This window comes from Rutilus rutilus (genome assembly GCF_951802725.1).
Source record: "Rutilus rutilus genome assembly, chromosome: 5".
NCBI classification, from domain to species: Eukaryota; Metazoa; Chordata; class Actinopteri; order Cypriniformes; family Leuciscidae; genus Rutilus; species Rutilus rutilus.
Window position 1 is genome coordinate 2,366,848 of NC_140213.1, and position 20,855 is coordinate 2,387,702.

General features: G+C 39.2%; 1 protein-coding gene across 1 annotated transcript in view; it reads right to left on the reverse strand.

The window, feature by feature from the left end:
* The window catches only part of mob2b (MOB kinase activator 2b), a 52,586-nt gene extending 41,161 nt beyond the window's left edge, over positions 1–11,425 (reverse strand). The window contains exon 1 of the mRNA XM_084409198.1: positions 10,962–11,425. Coding sequence (XP_084265324.1) covers positions 10,962–10,978 — 17 coding nt within the window. The 5' untranslated portion in view covers positions 10,979–11,425. The remainder of the gene's footprint in view (positions 1–10,961) is intronic.
* Positions 11,426–20,855: the final 9,430 nt, after the last annotated feature.

Below are 20,855 nucleotides of genomic sequence, written 5' to 3' on the forward strand. Positions count from 1 at the left end.
TTTTTCGTATTCGTCATTCAGTGGCTCTGAATTGTCCAAACACCTCTCCAAAGGCTTGCTACGGAAAACACAGAACATCGAACATGATCCGAATTTTTTCATAACGGACAAAAGTTTCGTAGGCAGTGTGTAAACATGATTGACAGGTCGTATTTATTTTTTAACATGCAACATTTTCAGTGTGCAAGGACCTTTAGACACCAACAACATTTACATTTTATTCATTTAGCAGACGCCTTTGTCCAAAGCAACTTACAAATTAGGACTAAATGAAGTGAGTCATCGTGAAGAGGCAAGAACAACGCAAGAAGTGCTCAAAATACAAAGTTCAGGCATTGCTCAGAGTAGCACAAGCCAGACAAGGGAGGATTAAAGGAAAAGGGTTAGGTTTTTTGGGTGGTTTTTTAAAAAATGAGGTTAAGTGCTCACGGAAGAGATGGGTTTTCAGCTGTCTTTTGGATGTTGTCAGGGATTCTGCGTTCCGGATGAGGGTGAGGTCATCACCAGCATGGAACTGTGAATGAGAATGTTCTGGAAAGTGATTTTGTGGCTCTCTGTGATGGAACCACAAGCCGTTGCTCGTTGACCGATCGTAGGCTTCTGGTAGGGATGTAGACTCGCAGGAGCGAGTGGAGGTAGGAGGGAGCTACAAGAACAAATCCCACTTTGTATTAGAGCTGCATGATTAATCGTTTAAAGATCGCAATCTCAATTCAAACAGCCACGTGATCTTATTCATAAATTACAGCAAATTCGGTTATGTCTATTACACGTTCGACAAGAACGATCACAGCGAACATTCAGGTCTGTGCTGCCGCTGACCCAGAGAGAGAATCTGTGTTACAATCATTCAAATCAATCACAGAAGTACTGGGATAAAAGTTTATATATCCGACATAAAAGCTGATGTCTATGGTAGCGATTAAAATAGAGTAAATCACTTTTAGACGCTTCAAATAACGATTGAATTGATAACACTGTTTCACCACTATAAATCTTTCTTTTTTTTTCTTTTTATCATTCATTCAAGAGATTTGTTAAAGGGGTGGTAAATGCCATTTTCACAAGATGTAAAATAAATCTCTGATGTCCCCAGAGTGTGTGTGTGAAGTTTTAGATCAAAATACCCCACAGATATTTTTATATCGCATGTTAAAATTGTCACTTTTTGAGGGTGAGCAAAAACGCACTGTTTTTGTGTGTGTCTCTTTAAATGCAAATGAGCCGCTGCTCCCGGCACAGGGGGCGGAGCTTCAAGAGTTTGCACTCACACAGACATGCACTGAAAATTCCCAAAACTTTTAGCCTTTTATGTTCAAACCGGAGTCAGACAATGATGGAGAGACTCAAGAAGAAGTGACAACATGTAGAAGCAACAGGACATTTCTGAATGGTTAGTTGATGAATTTATGTAGCTTATGTGTAGTTATCTTCTAGTCACTGATATCCTGTCTTGATAATCTATAAATCATGTTCCAGGGGCGGGGTTTATGTAAATTCTAGGGTTGGTGATGTCACTATAATGTTGTGTAGTCTCTACCAGCCGTTTGTTAGTCCTTAAAAAGCGATTTCTTTTTTATCTCTCCCTTTGCTTTGAACTTTGAGCGTCGTAACTTTGCAGATGTTGTTTATACTCAAACAGCAACATTACACACTAACTAAAGTTAGAAAAGTCAAATCATAATCAACCACCCCTTTAAAAAAAAAAAAAACCTGATTCATCCAGTAACTACTCATTGAATCATTCAATAATAATAAATTAAATTTTTTTTAGTCCTACTGCAGCACGTTTGTAGGTATCTAACATGAACAATGTTGCACAACTGGAGCTGCAGCACTTCAAATAGTTCAGTGATGTAGATTCAGATCTCTCACACACACACACACGGTGATCTGTGAGGTATAGGGAAAGCCTGCGGGACGTCTGATAAAACTCAACATAATCCATTAAAGCTCATTCCTGCTCCATACAAGGAAAACACAAGCTTCAATAGGAATCCCTCTCGCTCTCTCACGCCTCATTTGCATTTTCTTCTCTGCATTTAAGTATGCAAACCCCAAAAAGGTGATGTAAGCCATTCCAGCCGTTTTGCAAACGTCAACGCAAGGATGAGAAAAGCGAAAGTACCAAATGGAGGAAGAGGAAGAGATGAAAGCAAGAAAGCAAACCCTTGCTGTGTTTGAGATGTAGGCCATCAGGAACTGAAACACACGCAAGCGGAAGAGAACGGCAGGAACACACACACACTTTACGCCAGCGCTCTGCTTTTATATGGACCTGTTTGTCACACATTTCATGTCCTTTGTTTGGTCTGAAAGCGGTCTTCTGAACTCACCATAAAGTTTGCTTATAAAGATAGACTGGAGAAGGTTGGCAAATCCAACGGGACAAAAAAAATGGGTGGGAAAGAAATGAAGCCACATCTACAGATCCGGAGTTGTTCCTTAGCTAGTATTCAGTGCTGACAATTATCCCAAACAAGAGAAGAGGGGGATACTAGCGGTGTAACGATTCCCTCATGTCACGATTTGATACAAATCACGAACTGAATCCACGATACAGTATTATTGCGATAGCGATACTCCATCAAAATGCTAAATTTAGCATTACATTGTGTGTGTAAATGAATAGTCTTGGACTTGGTGCTGAAACCCAAAGCACAGGACAATAGACACGCCAGAATAACAATATTCATGATTCTGAAGATGAAAACTTATTTTAGATGATTATGCATGAACTCTTTCACTGACTAGATATATTTAAAATAATGAATGCCACTTTTTACCAGTAACATCAGACATTTGGCATTTATCAGGACACACAAATATCCCAATATCCCCAGGACACACAATTATTATACATTATATTCAACATTATATATACAGTTAATGTAGTACTGACACTGAAACTCTGTAAACTTGAATTTTTTCATTTTGGGTGAACTATACACAACACATTGTCAATATCCACGATACATACCGTTGCATTTTTGTATTGCGCTATATTGTTACACCCCTACGAGATATAGATGAAATACAGGGTTGATGATTTGGAGGGAGAATTGCATTTTCTTAATCTTTCCGAGTTTGCTGTGTACCTTTGTAGGGCTGAACAATGTGGCCAACATTTAGTGATTATATATCATTATGGCTATAAACTAATCTTAATAATAAATGCACATTACAGTGACAAACTCAGAGCAGATTTACTCTTCATTAATTAAATCGCAGCCTTTGCATTTTGATAACGCACTGAGACATATCACGATTCGGGTTCGATTTGGACTAATCGCGCGTGTTAACTACACTTCAGAGCACGCGTGACAGTCTGACAGCCTAATCGAAACACATGAGGCCTGGTCTAAAGATAGCAGCTTCCGGTCTGAAGCACAACAACAAGCTCTTCGCGTGCAGCGTGTGATTCTGAGGAGAGTGATGCAAACATCTCCAACATCCTCCTTTAAACTCTCTCGTCTCTGCTTAACCGGCGGGAGGATCTATAAAAAGCGCCTGGGCCTGAAGGGAGTGTGTTTCTCCTCATCCTCACACACACACACGTGTTCCCCAACACAACCCTGACCTCACAGAGAGAGAGAGAGAGAGAGAGAGAGAGAGAGAGAGAGAGAGAGAGAGAGAGAGAGAGAGAGAGAGAGAGAGAGAGAGAGAGAGAGAGAGAGAGAGAGAGAGAGAGAGAGAGAGAGAGAGAGAGAGAGAGAGAGAGAGAGAGAGAGAGAGAGAGAGAGAGAGAGAGAGAGAGAGAGAGAGAGAGAGAATTTGGGTGTGAATGCATTTGGTTCTTGAACCAATTTGGACTTGGTGCTGGAAACCCAATGAACAACAGAGACACCAGAATAACTATATTCATGATTCTGAAGCTGAAAACAGAATTATTTGAGACAAATATTATAATAATATTGGATATATTATATCGATAATATTGATCTCTGTCACTGACTAGATATATTTAACATAAAATTGTACTGGTACATCAGACATTTGGCATTAATATATTCCCCAATTGTATTATTATACATTTTATTCAACATAAATTTTTTCAAGCACAGTCGTTTTTATTTACACAATAGATGTCGCTATCCACAATAGGCTACATATTGTTGCATTTTTGTATTGTGATTTATTGTGACACGATATATTGTCATACCCCTATTGGTCGCACAGGTTTGGAAACACATGAAGGCGAGTTACAATGATGACAAAATGAATTTACAATTGAATTTGCATGTCTAGAAACCCACCGCACAAAGATGCTCGAACTCTGCAAAACTACCTCTGAAAATAAACATGCTAAACGAGAAGTGGAGCGTAACCACACCTGACACTTCACCACAACCTCCGACAGCCAGAGCACACACACACACTTACTCCAGCAGGAAGAGGAAGTGAAGCATTCACAGCACACTCGTCCTGTCAGCGCGTTCATCAAACACACTCAGGAGGATACACGAGGAAAAGTTTCACTTTCAGTTCATTCGACACAGACCGACTATAAACACTTTACGCCCGAAAGGGTAAAAATATATATTTTTTGTAATATGTAACAAGTACACTCAACAGATAAACATGAGCAGTGTAGATGCATTTCCCTGTGACTAATAAGGATGATGAAGTAGCAATATGTAAAACTTGTTCACTTTATATATCGTAAGGCGGCTCATTGCGAAGGACTTTACTAATAAAGTGTTTTAAAAGCCCAGTGAAATGCCGTGGAATAATGCGTTGACGTAATTTCCACTGAAACAGGAAGCAGAGGCGGGACATATTGAATGGCTCCTCCCCCTTTTCAAATAGCCAACAGCGTTTAGTTTCCCTCAGACTGCAAGTTGTTCTTGACAGCACCATAGAAGCGAATCCGAGCGCTGATTCAATAGTAGAGGATTCATTCATTTCATTCTTAACCAACAGTTGGAAAAGGGACTAAAACTCGAGCGTTTGAGCAACCGAACATACCTCAACACTAAATGCGAATGTTGTCATTGTTTTGGAGCACACCAGCTCATTCATAACCTTAAGGCTAACATATTCATATTCATATTCATCAAAGCTAAAAAACCTTGAATTTTGATTTCAGGGGGTCTTTAATGTATTACCTGAGAACACCACACCCTAAACAGTCTCAGTCTCAGTTTACACGGAAACGATCTGAAGAGAAAAACGCAAAAGTGGCGTTGCGTTATCACTTTTTATTCTGTGTTTAGACGAGCGTTGTGGGGGGGGAAATCTGTGTGCATATGGTGACGCAAAAGTGTGTGAAATTCGATGTAGTATGCACTCCAGGCGGCTAGGTGGCAATGTGAGAGCAGATCGGTGCCTTCACTGTCTAGCAGACTTTTGCGTTTGTACCTTTTAGACGGGAATGCGACGGTGGAGCGTTTTTAAGATTTCCCCTCTGGAGGGTGGTTTCACTTTTTTTGTGTTTTTAAGCCCCAAAAACGCCGTTGCCGTCTAAACGAAAGGCACATCTGATAAAATATTTTTACGTTTTCATCCGCGAGCGTTCTCGTGTAAACAGGGCCTCAGTCTTCTAATTGAAAACTCAAATTTCAGTTTCTGTGATTTTGAAAAAAAAAAATATATATTTTGGTGCATCACCATCTACTACTGCAAAAGGTAAAGATAAAGCAAACTTGTTAGACAACATTATACAGATTCACGCCAGGCGTGTTTAAAGCCGCAGGACTCGTCGGGTCTGTCATGTTCGGCTCGCTGCTCCTCTGGAGAAGCTCATGGGAACCGCACAGCTCTCCGTGTTTCAGATCGTGGAAGAAACTGTCAACTAATGCCCATCACACTTACACACACCAGCATCAGAGCAGAACAGACAACAGATCTGATCCACATCAACACACACACATATTCCTTCAGTCTGTCTCGCTCTCAACTAACACTACCTCCAAAAGCCCAATTATTCAAGCACTCAGAGTTGTGGGACGGGAGACGAGAGCGCTGTGCTGGGAATTACACACTCCGGAACTGCAGACATCAAGCCTACTTTCTATCAGGGTCAACTGGAAGCATGTCTTCATACAGAGATCATACAGTATCTGTTCGTGCAGAAGGCATTTCTGAAGGCCACACACACGGCCTGTCTGAGTTTATGCATCATTTCTAGCAATAACATTTAAAAGGTTAGTTATATCCATATTTATAACTTTATAAACTATAATCACTGGCTTCCAGTAAGGGCCGTCCGCGAGTCTAGTTCCGGCTGAAGAGAGACCTCTGACCCGACGCATGACCTCTGACCCGACGCATGACGTGGTTCAAACAAAACTGAAGCTCCTCCCACATTTCTGTTTAGAAATACTCGTTTTAGACGTCTAATTCGTGACCACTGTTTTGTTTTGCTCGATCCTCTGCGCTTCCGCATTCATCAATACGTCATGTGTCGGGTCAGAGGTCATGCGTCGGGTCAGAGGTCACTCTACCAGAACTCGACTTGCGTATGCCTGTTACTGGAAGCCAGTGATTACAGTTTATAAAGTTATAAATATGGATATTTTTCTTACAAAAATGCATGGCTTCGCTTCATAAGGCCTTTATTAAACCCGAAGAGCCAGGATATTTTTTTAATATAACTCCGATTGTGTTTGGCTGAAAGAAGAAAAGTCATATAGACCTAGGATGGCTGGAGGGGGGAGTAAATTATGGGATCAATTTTCATTTTAAATTTAAACCCTTTAAGATCATCCAATTAAGATTTGAACCCTGACAGCAAGTGAAAAACGTGAATGTGCTTTTGGTTTGGAGGAACAAGTCTCATTTCAGTTTCACATCCCGGACGAGCCCCCAATACTGGCGTCTCCGGTAACATAATCAGCGGTTCTCAATTGAGGGTTGCATGTCTAATAGGGGAAAACTATCCACATTACTAACCAACAAATCTATATTTCTAAAATATTAATAAACACAAACAATATACTGTGTTGGGTTCCCACTACACAATCCTGAAACCAAACCAGTTGAGAATCACAGACACAACTGATGACGCTCAGTCTGTTTATCTTAATGCCATCATCATTAAACACGTGGTGTCAGACAAGCATCAGGATTACCACATCTGCTCTTCATCCGACACACACATTCTTCTTGAGGAGTGCTGAACTGCCCAAACCTGTGTTCGAGAGTCACACCCTTACATTAGAGACGCCGAACACTGATAGACGGTCCATAACCTGAGCCAGAACCAGATCTGGATATCCATGCTAAACCAGGAAACATGAACTTTGGAGTTATTTCTGTATTACAGCTGGGAAAGCTGTTGTCATAATGCTATTTGCAAGGTTTTAGAGGGAAAACACAGCAACTTCTACAGTGTTGAGAAAGTACAGTTTAATGATTTGCATACTGAATGCTGTAATTAGATTTTTTCAATTTACGTTTATTTGGGTAACACTTTATTTTACAGTGTCCTTGTTACATATACTTACCACAGTAATGAGAGTAAATTATGCATAATTACATGAAACTAACCCTCAACCAAACCCTAGTCCTACCCTAACCCTATAGAGTAAGTACATGTTGTTAATTATTTTTACTCAGTAGTTAAATATATAATTACACTGTAAGACACCTTAAAATAAAGTGTAACCCACATGTACCATAGTAATAACAGTAAATTATGTATAATTACATGCAACTAACCCTCAACCAAACCCTAATCCTACCCTAACCCTATAGTAAGTACATGTAGTTGCTTAATATAATACTCAGCACTTAAATATATAATTATACTATAACAATGACAAAAATAAAGTGTAACCTTTATGTGTATAGCGCTTTTCACAATACATATTGTTTCAGAGCATCTGTACAGAAAATGCATGTCAACATTACAATTAGAGCTAATTTGCTTCAGAGAGGATTAGTAACACTTCACTAGTCACCATTTGACAGCTGACCACTATAAACACACACCACTTGAGAGGAAAACACCCTTTTGAAGGTTTTCACAGGTGGACGTCTGGAGACATACAGTGAATGAAAAGCCACAAGACACATACAGTAACAGACATTATCGGTCACACTTCAAATGACGATGCAAGAATGTAAAGCTGGCTACGGGTTGCATACCAGAGACGCTCAAACCCAGTGTGCTCAGCACTACGAGACAGGAGCACTCGAGGAGATCCTGAAACACAATATCACGTCAGCTTATCGGTACTGCCGGCCAAAGCCCAGGAACACGTCGGTGCAATGCACAAACACACACCAAGCCTTAAAGGTGCATTGTGTAATATTTAGGAGGATCTGTTGACAGAAATGCAATATCATATACATAACTATGTTTTCAGTGGTGAATAAAGGCTTTACATAATGAACCATTAAGATTTTATTAGCTTAGACGGAGGCATTTCTCTACACACACCGCGGGTCCGCTTACATCGACATGTTTCTACGGTGGCCCTGAATGGACATATTAACGGGATATTAATGCAACAAAGATTGTTTTGGCTTTACAGCAGATCTAGAAGAAAGTCATTGTCCATCAGTTTTTGATTGATTTCCATTGTAAAAATCATTTGTTATTAACTTAGGGGCCGCTAACACAACACCGTTTTCAGGAACAGAAAACTTGTAATGCGTTCTGGCCGTTCATTTAAACAAAATCAGCATTTTGGTGGTGTAAGACAAATTTTAACAGATTTATTTAAAGCCCTTTACTTGCAGGTAGAGATGCACCGCTATGAACATTTTGGCCGATACCGATTATAATCGATAACTGATAATTCTTTATATTTGAAAGCCGATGACCGATATATCGGCTGATAAATCTAAACCCAAATTATAATAAATTTTTAGAGGCTGATTACAAAAACATCAAAATAATGACACTAAAAATGATCATATATTGGCCGATACCGATATAACATGCATTCCTACTAAAAGGACTGAAAAAGACTCATGACTCATCTTGCACTGTAAAGATTTCTGTCCAATCAAAATCCCTCTAGATCAGGGCTGGCCAATCCTGTTCCAGGAGACCTGAAACCATGCAAGTGCTAGAAGTGGGAATCACAAAAGCCGAATCCAGAAACATTGTGCAAACCCATTGCTGACTGTGTTCTGTTGGACCACAGCATTACTTCAATGACAATGAGTTTTAAGACTCAGTCCATCAGAGACCAACGCACTGCAAAAACTGCTCAAATCAACGGCATGCTCTTTTTCCCCGGTGTTGTAAGGTCAGCGCAGAGAGGGAAACAAGCCCTGGTCATGTGACGCCTCCACAGGAACTCTGCAGGCGACTGTTAGGATCATGCAGGACGGGTTTAAAGGTCAGAAACGAGCACAATCATGAATGCAACATATCAACGCTGAACATCCATATCCAACTGACTGCATTGGGTGCTTTTTCTAGCAGACATGCTAATGCTAATGATGACGATGATGCTAGTGATGAAGCAGAGTCAGACCTGCGATCAGTTCATGCTTGCACTTCATCCATTATTGTGTCATAATCACTGTGAATTCTGTAAAGCCTGAACATGTTTTAAAGGCATGTCGAGTCGCCTCTCTTCAGGAAACGGACGTCAGAACTCAACCACTTTTATTAATAGCACAGTCAGACCACGCTGTTTTTTTGGCAACAACTTGTATGACACGAAGTACGCAAATTGTGGTTACAAAATACAAATTTGACAAGCTGATTTGTGCAAACAACTCTGAAAGATCATCGTGCACTTTAGGGATAAATCTCACTGGAGCTGCAAGACATCGACAATTACACTCGCAGAAAGTAGTAACTTATCTTCTTATCTTATCTAGTAATTCACTATATAATAGCCATTCTACCTTATCACTAGATATCACTAAAGAAATCTATAATCCTAGGCGTCTTTAACTATCGCGTGCTGTTACTGAGCTGGGATCGGGTCAGGGACAGGGTTCATGGTTTGGTTAGGGATGCAATTACAACAATTAATTACAGACGTTATTACAAGCAGGTCATTTTTGCATAATTTAAATGAGTTAAAGACACAATATAAATTTAACTAGCAAACTAGCAAAATAATAAATGTTACGCGTTTATTGGGATGGATACTTGTGTCTCACTAGGTTCTAGTATCTAATAATCTATTGAAATACTTACTAATAACCAGGAAATATTTACTTATTAGTATGTAATGATGACAAGTGAAATCAAAAAGGATACTAGTCTATTACACTATTTTGTAAGAATTAGAATTAAGAATTTAAAATCTTAGGATGGGGGTCTGTCAGTCACACGACCAGGATGAGGATGATCATATTGTGGAATCTAAAAGACTGACAAGCCCTGATGATGACGAAGATGATGATGACGAAGATGATGATGACGAAGATGATGATGATGACGAAGATGATGATGATAGCGGGCGCGTCATATGACAGAATCACGCACGCGATCAGTTCAAAGCACTAACAGCGTCCGGGAAACACGAGCCTGCAACTGTGCAAACATGACATTTTTGGAGACAATTGCACAAAACACTTGACTTAGTCGGTCGCCGTCCCAGCTAACAGAGAACGGTCTCAGAGCTGGCAGGGTTCTCTCAAAGTTACGAACAAACGTTCCTACAGTAACGTTCGTTTAAAATGATCTGGTCTTTAAAAATGTTCTCAAAACATAATTTACACATCATCCATGGAATGTTGCATATTCATCTCGTTCTATGTTCGTTGATTTGATACATTCAAAAGTAACATTCCACGCAGTGTTTGAAGATGGAACGTTACTGGAACATGCATTGTGTCATTCTTCACACATCTTGCAAAATGTTACTTTTGAATGTTCTCTGAACGTTCGAAACGTCCAGCTCGAGTTCGAACGTCATTGAAACGCTTCGAACGTTCAGAAATAACGTCATTGGGAACGTTAGCTAAACATTCCTCGAATATACCTTTAGCTGTGATGCAGGAGCACCAGGTCAATCAGGACAATGATCTGAAAACACACTCACCCCATTAACCACTCCATGATGCCTGAACGGGATAAATCCAGCTAGAGCTGCCGTGCTCCTCGTCCTGTTCCCCGGTAACGCGAGCTCGCCGTGTGGATCTGCGTTCTGCGGGTTTAATCTGTGTTTTCCGAGCGAAAGCGCGTTAGTGAGACGCGGATGAGCTCCAGCGCGCTGATCAAGGACCGCATTGACTTTGACGTTTGGCGAAGGGTGGCAGAGGAGAGTTTCTGCCGTGAATGGTCGTGTAAAGCCGCGCTAATCTCTCCGCGTCTGTGCCGGTGTAGGGCTCTCTCTCTCCGGGCACCGAGTCGCCGGGGCACCGCGCTTCACCGGAGACGGGCTCGGATCGGGGCACGGGGCTCTTGCTGAGCTTGTAGGGCAACTGGAGTGGCTGTTTTCAAGCTCTGCCATATACAGGAAATCCGGAAGTAAACACAGGTTCGATTGCCGACCCCCTCTCTCCCGGGATGTTGTCTGGTCACTGATGCATGCTGGGATATGTAGTTTTCACTTGAAGCGGAGGACTACACGCAAGACGTGACGCACGCAAGACGCACTTCAGCGGTGTTTTTATTTTTTTATATTAGCTGTAAAATGGTCTGGAGGACGACATGTGACACTTTACAATAAGGTCCATTAGTTAACATTAGTTATTGCAGCATGAACTAACCGTGTGCAATACATTTGTACCTGTATTTGTTAATCTTTGTTAACGTTAGTTAAAAATACAGCTGTTCTTTGTTAGTTCATGTTAGTTCACAGTGCATTAACTAATGTTAACAAGATTGTAATAAAGTATTAGTAAATGTTGAAATTAACATTAACAAAGATGAGTAGATGCTGTATATGAGCAGTTCATTATTAGTTAATGTTAACTAATAGTTAACTAATGTTAACTAATAAACCGTATTGTAAAGTGTTACCAATACTACTATACTGCAATAAATTCTTTGAAATATCATATACAATCTGTCTGGTTAAACAGTTAGGGTCGAGGAAAGAAGATGCAACCATGGTTTTAATTCTCCTGACAATAAATATGAAAATTCTCCACTTTTTTTGATGAATGACTAAACTATTTTTTTTTTATATAAATATCAACATTTGTGAGATTTCAGTCAAAACCGTTTTGATGTTGATTGATCTAATTTTGTCTCTCTGGAAAATAGAGATCTTTGACATTTTGTTTTGTTGAATAGCCTATCAAACTTGTCTCTTTGTTAATGATGGATTTGTGGACACATTCATGTTTTTAGATTTGTGGAGTAAAAGTTATAGTTTAGTAAAATTAGACCCTTGGGGTAAGATGAGCCACAGACGGCACCAATAGCGGCATGCTGTTATAGTGTTATTGTTTTTAAATGTAATACTTATTATAAGTAATGGGGTTATTATTCAGTATTCCATAAATAAATGTGCATTTCAGACATATTTGCTTTCATTAAAAACCTATAGGTTAGTTGAGTGAAATCATTTAGTGCATTCATAGGGTTGCTATTATGACATTGTCAATTAAAATATGGGCGATTAAATAAGTGCATATTCATACGCCTGTATATGAATCATAGAATAATTTTACCTATCAAATAAATATATTTTACTGGGATTCTGCTTGGTCTGTCATCTGTCATTTAATTATTATCAACTTAATTGACTAAATACAATTTTAAATACAAATGTTTGTTTCATATTTTACATTAATGACACTTTAAAAATGAATAAATATTCATAAGAATTTATCAATATACAGGGCCTTCTTTTTTTTTCTAGTGCCATTAATAGAAACATTTGCTTATTTAGATGTTATAGCACAAAATGTCAAATATTAAAGAAGGGGTAAGTTATATCCCAATTTTAAAATGGACTTCCTTTCTGACCAATGCCTGACTTCAGTTCTTTCCTGTTATACATCCTGTTCATTTTCTCACCATTGTATACACAATCAAGCTTGCACACCATTTAAATGACTGAGTTTGACAAGAGCATATTATTTCAAAATGTGAAATTGCCTTTTATAGAAATACCTATTATTAAAATACATTTTAATTGATTTTAAAAGTTACAGAATTGATCAGCTAAGCATCTATAAAACAAGTTACAGAATTTATAGCCTTTTTTCTGTGCTTTCCTGAGTATTTTTACCAATTGCTATACATTTTAAAATAGCTAAAGAAGCTTCTTTGATGTGTTAAAAAAGTTCATGGTAAGATTCTGCTTCCTGTTCAACATGTGATCAGATCCACCAGAGGGCGTCGGTTATCCTCAAAAGAAACTCGTGTTCTGCTTTTTCAGTGTTTTCTTCCGTCTTATAGCAAGCAAGCAACTTTATTTATATGGCACATTTTCAAACAACAGACGTAAAAAAAAAAAGAAAGTGCTTTACAAAAATGATAACATTAAAATCATACAACAAAGCACACATAACTTATTCAAAAGCTAAGGAAAATAAATACGTTTTTAAATAAGACTTAAAAGTGGCAATTGATGAAGCTGACCTCACGTGGAATGGGAGACTATTCCAGAGTCTGGGACCTACCACAGAAAAAGCAGGTTATAGTACAAGTTTGTCCCATTTCTCTCACCATTGTTTGTGAATCCACTCCAAGATAATAGACGACAGAGTTAAAACTTAAAATAAATAAATAAACAGTGGTTACTAAAATGTGGGTTTGAGCTTTTGGAGACACTCGAGAAATCTTGAGCAAATCACCTCAAAGCTATTGAACAGGCATGGACTAAAAGCTACAAAACGTCCATTCTGATGGGAATCGTTAGAGAACAGAGGCATTACACACACCTCTGTTTGACCTCCCTCGTTCCTGCAGGATTTCCTAACACTGAGAGAGAGGAGACTGCAGTGGAGATGTCCTCCTGAGGTACAGCGTGATGACACTCGCTCCTGGAGCCAGATCACTGTGTTTGAGCCGCAGGGCTGAATATAACACCTACAGGACAGACAAGGTCGTTCCAGGGAACATCTCAGCTCAGATCGATAGAGAAACATCTGAGATCAGCAGCCTGAGGCTGAGAGTTCACCAGAGCTCATTCAGATGCAGGACCTCACCTCGACTCTACATCAGACACCTGTCCCTTTCTGTCATTCATAAACACACACACACACACACACACACGTTCCTTCAGCTAAGAGAGTTTTGTCCAAAAAGCTGACACTTTATTATTTTGTTAAATGAAGGTCACATTAAAATTTGCTAGACCTTCATTTTATTTATTTATGTATTCATTTATATATTTATAAATGCATTACACATAAATATCGGGTTTACTGTTTTACCCTTGTCAGCTTAACGTAACTTCCAATCTTAAAACCATGTTTAAATTGAATTATTACACGTTTAAGAGCATGGTAATGTAAACAAGAGAAAGAAATAATCATAAACCATTACAATATTTATTCTGTAAATTATATACATACATAGAAGTATTTTCAATATACATATGTCAGCATTTTACTGTCTAGTAGTCCACCACAAGCTGTAATTTTGTCCACTTAAGTATAATATTTATACATATAGCCTTTATGTATTAGACAAAATAGTCTGGCCAAAAATATGTTTTCCATCACCATCATCTCCACCACAGAATGATATTAAACACCTTGTCCAAGCTCTTGTTCTATCCAGACTAACATAATCTGTGCTGGAAATTACATTGTTGGATAAAAGGACATAAATACTAAATTCCACTGTGACACATGCATCTTTGTAGATATCCTAGTAATGTGGTCTGTGAAGTTCAACTGATCATCAATCACAACTCCAAGGTTTCTGGCTCTGCTGGATGGAGATATGGTTGATGAGCCTAGTATAGCTGAATGGAGAAGTTGTGATGAAGTGTTGGGTTTGCCGAGACCACAAGCAGTTCTGTCATCACAAAATTGAGTTGAAGGTGGTGGTTCTTCATGCAGCAAGAAAGGCATCCAGGCAAACTGAGATGCAGGAAGCTGCCATCAGATCATCCGGCTGGAATGAGAGGTAGAGTTGTGTGTCGTCAGCATATCAGTGATAGGAAAAGCCATGTTTCTGAATGATAGATCCCAGTGATGAGATGTAGATGGAGAAGAGAAGCGGTCCCAGCACTGAGCCCTGAGGCACTCCAGTAGCTAGATGATTTCAGTGATAGGAAAAAACATGTTTCTGAATGACAGATCCCAGTGATGAGATGTAGATGGAGAAGAGAAGCGGTCCCAGCACTGAGCCCTGATGCACTCCAGTAGATAGATGATAACAGCGATGGGAAAAATCATGTTTCTGAATGAAAGATCCTAGTGATAAGATGTAGATGGAGAAGAGAAGTGGTCCCAGCACTGAGCCCTGAGGCACTCCAGTAGCTAGATGATATAAGTGATTGGAAAAGCCATGTTTCTGAATGACAGATCCCAGTGATGAGATGGAGATGGAGAAGAGAAGCGGTCCCAGCACTGAGCCCTGAGGCACTCCAGTAGCTAGATGATATAAGTGATGGGAAAAAACATGTTTCTGAATGACAGATCCTAGTGATGAGATGTAGATGGAGAAGAGAAGCGGTCCCAGCACTGAGCCCTGAGGCACTCCAGTAGCTAGATGATATAAGTGATGGGAAAAAACATGTTTCTGAATGACAGATCCTAGTGATGAGATGGAGATGGAGAAGAGAAGTGGTCCCAGCACTGAACCCTGAGGCACTCCAGTAGCTAGATGATATAAGTGATGGGAAAAAACATGTTTCTGAATGACAGATCCTAGTGATGAGATGTAGATGGAGAAGAGAAGCGGTCCCAGCACTGAGCCCTGAGGCACTCCAGTAGCTAGATGTTGTAACTTAGACAATTCACCTCTTCACAACATCCTGAAGGACCTGCTGAGAGGGAAGACTCGAATCATTGGAGTGCAGTTCCTGAGATGCCCTTCGTCAAGAGGGTTTACAGGACGATCTGGTGGTTAATGGTGTAAAAAACAGCAGACAGATGCAACAAGATGAGAACTGAGGATTTTCACTGGTGATGCGCCAAGTGAACGTGCAAATTCACTCCCTGACAGTAGATGGCGCTTATTGAAAAACAGAAATACCCCGGTACACAAGGTTTACGCTTCTGACACTCGCTTGTCACACAGAAGAAGAAGAGAGCCAGTATTTACATGCTTGCCAAAACCATTCACACACTCTTTCCCTATTATCAAGATTGTTGTAGTCTCTGTCGTGTTTGTCATAAAGTTCTTTGTGTTCAGACACCAAAGAGACCAGCAGCTCTACATTAATCTTGCCTCGTTGCATCTTCTTCTTCGTCTACTTACTTCCTCTTCGTCGTCTTCTTCTATCAGTGTGTGCTCGGCAAGACCTTTTTGTGCTTGAGCACCACCAAGTATTGTAACTTCAGCAGCTCCAAAATCAAGTCCCACCCTCCATTTTTTCTTGTAGCCATTTTACTCATATATACGTCACAAGAACAGACCATCACAACTTCCGGTTCATGTCGACTTCAAGCAGTTGTGGCCTAATGGTTAGAGAGTCGGACTGTAACCCAAAAGTCGCAGGTTTACTTCTCAATAGGAAAATTTAGGTAGGTGAACAAAAGCGGCAATCTCATTGGTCGGACAGTTTTTAACACGGCGCATCAAACCAAAAAAATGAACTTGAGGTTTTTTTTTTTTTTTTTTTACTCACATTGGCACCCTTTATTTAGTCACGAGTTGTTAAATGTCGACAATAAGCGCATGCGATAATCGTCCCGGTGTGCATGAGGCTTCAGTGACCTGTGTTCATATCTGATCCTGCATGCTGACCATTGCGCTTCACTGTGGAAGCTGCAGCACGATTACTTATTCATAAACAGTGGTTGTTGTGCAGGGGGCCATTACAGGACACGAGACTTGAGATAGCATTGCATTACCTACTCATTTATTATGAATGGAACCAAGGACGATCACTCTCTGCTGTAACTGCGAAAATAGATGCACTTGAGAAGCGTTAAAGTGCTGCGGTGAATGATTCGGGACCCAGTCAGAATCTGAAAGCAGAAGCAAAAAAAAAAAAAACTATTGACAGGCTACTCTTAGATTTTATTTACTATCTTAATGCATGATCCTGGTATAATTGTGTGTGACTCATTGCTGTATGCTATTCTAAAAAATAATAATTTAGATTTAGAAACGGGGCCAGTGTTATTTTAGCATTGTTGAAATGCTATTATAAATTTTGTCAATAATTTGAATTAGGTCGGCGCCAATGGCCTCGTGGTCAGTCTGCCGACATGTAGAGCCTTTGCGCTCGGGCGGCCTGTCTCTCTCCCACCTTGTTTCCTGTCATCTCTCTACTGTCCTGTCACAATAAAAAGGAAAATCACCACAAAAAAAAAAAAAAATATATATTTTGAATTAGATTTTACTTTTGTATTTTCTGTTTGAATTTTTTGTCATTTTGTTGTGTGTTTTGCCATTATTATTAGTGTTTTTTTTTTTTTTTTTAAGCCAACATGATTTTATTTTTAGTTAATTTACTTTTAGTTATTTTAGCACTTAAAGGTCCCGTTCTTCGTGATCCCATGTTTCAAACTTTAGTTAGTGTGTAATGTTGTTGTTAGAGTATAAATAATATCTGTAAAATTATAAAGCTCAAAGTTCAATGCCAAGCGAGATATTTTATTTAACAGAAGTCGCCTACATCGAACGGCCGGTTTGGACTACATCCCTCTACTTCCTTCTTTAATGACGTCACTAGAACAGTTTTTTGACTAACCTCCGCCCACAGGAATACACAAAAAAAGGGGGCGTGGTCTTGTTGCGCTCCCACGGAGAAGAGGAAGAGTTGCGTTTGTAGAGTGTGTTTGTCGCCATGTCGTCGAGACGCTGTTATTTTCATCCCGGAGTCCAATCACCTTTGTTTGGCCTTCCCTGAGCGCATGCATCTCCACGTTATCAGAGCCCGTCTATGGTAAGAGGCGTGACCTTTCAGGGCAACGTGCGGTAAGCTGCTGTCGAATCACAACACAGGAACCGCTGGCACAATCAGAACGCGTTACGTATTTCTGAAGGAGGGACTTCATAGAACAAGGAAGTCATCAGCCCGTTCTTAGGACAGTGAAAACAGCGGTATACAGATAAGTAAATTGTGTGAAAAATAATGTTTTTTTTTACACGCGAAACATGAACACATGTTATATTGCACACTGTAAACACAATCAAAGCTTCAAAAACACACGAAAAACGGGACCTTTAAACTAAACGAAAATGAGTCTAAATGTTGCCTTGGAAACTAGCTGAAACAAAATAAGTTTAATTTTAAGTTTTTTTTTTTTTTTCATATGCCATATGCAATATATTATATCATTTAAATTTTTAGTTAATAATAACCCTACTGATAATTCACCTCATATCTTGTAGAGCTTCATGAGACATTGCAATAGTAAACATCTCCTAAACCACTGTATTCTGACATTTAAAATGATTTTATTGATTTATAATAATGATCTTGGCCTCCATTAATTGGAACACAAGTAGTTCACTGCATGAAGCTTATGTAAGTCTTGAGGAGGGTGAAATGGAGAAAAGCGGGATGGGAAGTGTTGTTTATTTTTAAAGCAGCATTAGTCACTTGCTCTTGATCATGGAAAGAGAAAAATGGCCTTATGACATAATCATCCTTTAATAGTTTCCATATAGAGCGTCTGGACTCCACATCACAGTGTCACGTCTGGATATAATCAAATCTTCTCTTTATCGGTTCTTCACACGCTCTCTCACACACAGGCCTTCAAACACACGTCATCTTACGCTCCGTGTTCCCAGATTAAAGGTGAAAACTGTTGTTGTTTTGTCATTATTTACATAATTTTACACTTAAAACAAATGATTGTACATGGAGCAGGTCGCCTCATGGAGGACGATGTTGAGATCATGGGTCATCCCTCTCTAGGACAGGCTTTTCCTCATGGAATAAATGAATCATGACTTACTAACCATGGCTAAGTGTGTCTACATCAATTGCACCGGTAATCCACACTGAACCCACACCACACTAGATGTCAGTATTAAAGTGCAAGATGTCTTTTGTCTTTTGCTGAGGATCTTTCACATATGAAAAAAAAAAAAACATTTCACAGATTTCAATTCAAAGTCCCTCTGTGGCAGTTTTATAAATGACTATACATTAAAGGGGTGGTATAATGCCATTTTCACAAGATGTAAAATAAGTCTCTGATGTCCCCAGTGTGTGTGTGTGAAGTTTTAGTTTAAAATACCCCACAGATATTTTTATATAGCATGTTAAAATTGTCACTTTTTGAGGGTGAGCAAAAACGCACCGTTTTGTGTCTGTTCCTTTAAATGCAAATGAGCTGCTGCTCCCGGCACAGGGGGCGGAGCTTCAACAGCTTGCACTCACACAGACATGCACTGAAAATTTCAAAAACTTTTAGCCTTTTATGTTCAAACCGGATTCAGACAATGATGGAGAGACTCTAGAAGAAGTGACAACATGTAGAAGCAACAGGACATTTCTGAATGGTTAGTTGATGAATTTATGTAGCTTATGTGTAGTTATCTTCTAGTCATTGATAAGCATATTCTGTCTTGATAATCTATAAATCGCGTTCCGGGGGCGGGGTTTATGCAAATTCTAGGGCTGGTGATGTCACTAACCCTGGAGGAATGTTGTGTAGTCTCTACCAGCCGTTTGTTGTAGTCCTTAAAAAGCTAATTATTTAAAGGCAAATTTCTCCCTTTGCTTTGAACTTTGAGCGTCGTAACTTTGCAGATGTTGTTTATGCTCAAACAGCAACATTACACACTAACTAAAGTTAAAAAAGTCAAATCATAATCAACCACCCCTTTAAATGATCCTGTTTGTCATTATGTTTCTCTGCTCAGTTTTTTCATTTTTCAATTTTCATTTTTGGGTGAACTATCCCTTTAACGGAGATCCTCCTTTTTGTGCAGTCATATACTGCCATCAAAATTAAAGCATGCGGTAGTTTTATAACTTGTATTAACTTTTTTAAAGGTATAGTTTAATTACCGAAGTTTGATTAACAGTTGCTAGTTTAACAGTATCTTCCACTACACTGATGCATGTATAAAAAAATAATTATATACAGTAGATGAGCATTCATAAAAGCAAATACTCTAGATTCCCAGCAAACAAAAATAAGAACTATTTAATTTATTTAATTATTTAATTAAATGTTACTTTTAAATGTTCTCAGAACATTCTGAAACTAGTAACATAAAAAAAAAATGTAAAAAAAGTAAAAAACTAAAATGTAAAAATTAAAAAAAAAAAAAAGTTCCATGAATGATGTATAAATAACGTTTTTTGTGCTAACATTTTAAGAACATTAATAAAGACCAGAAAACTGTGAATGAACGTTCTACTAATGTTACTGGAGGAAGGTTTGTTCATAACTTTGAGAGAACCTTTCCAGAACGTTCCCTGCTGGGTTACTCAATATGAGCCCCGGATGAAGCCAGAGGAAGATACTGAGTTATATTTCTCATACACACATCATTATGTCCTTCTCCTAATTACACTCCAACAAGGAATCTGGCATGCAAAAGACAATTAGGGCTCATAGATTTAAAACCACTCAATCAGTCAAGTAGGCTACAGTTGTAAATGTAACGCCTTTGTTGTGTGTGTGTGTGTGTGTGTGTGAGTGTGTGTTTTGCTTCAGTAAGGTGCAGATCATTATCAAGTGAATGGTTACCTTCATTAGTGCTGAGTTGTCTGAAATGCATTTGCTGTAATGTGAAAGTCTTTTTCATCGATTGCACACACACACACACACACACACACACACACACACACACACACACACACACACACACACACACACACACACACACACACACACACACACACACACACACACACACACACACACACTGACATGGTTTCCTACAG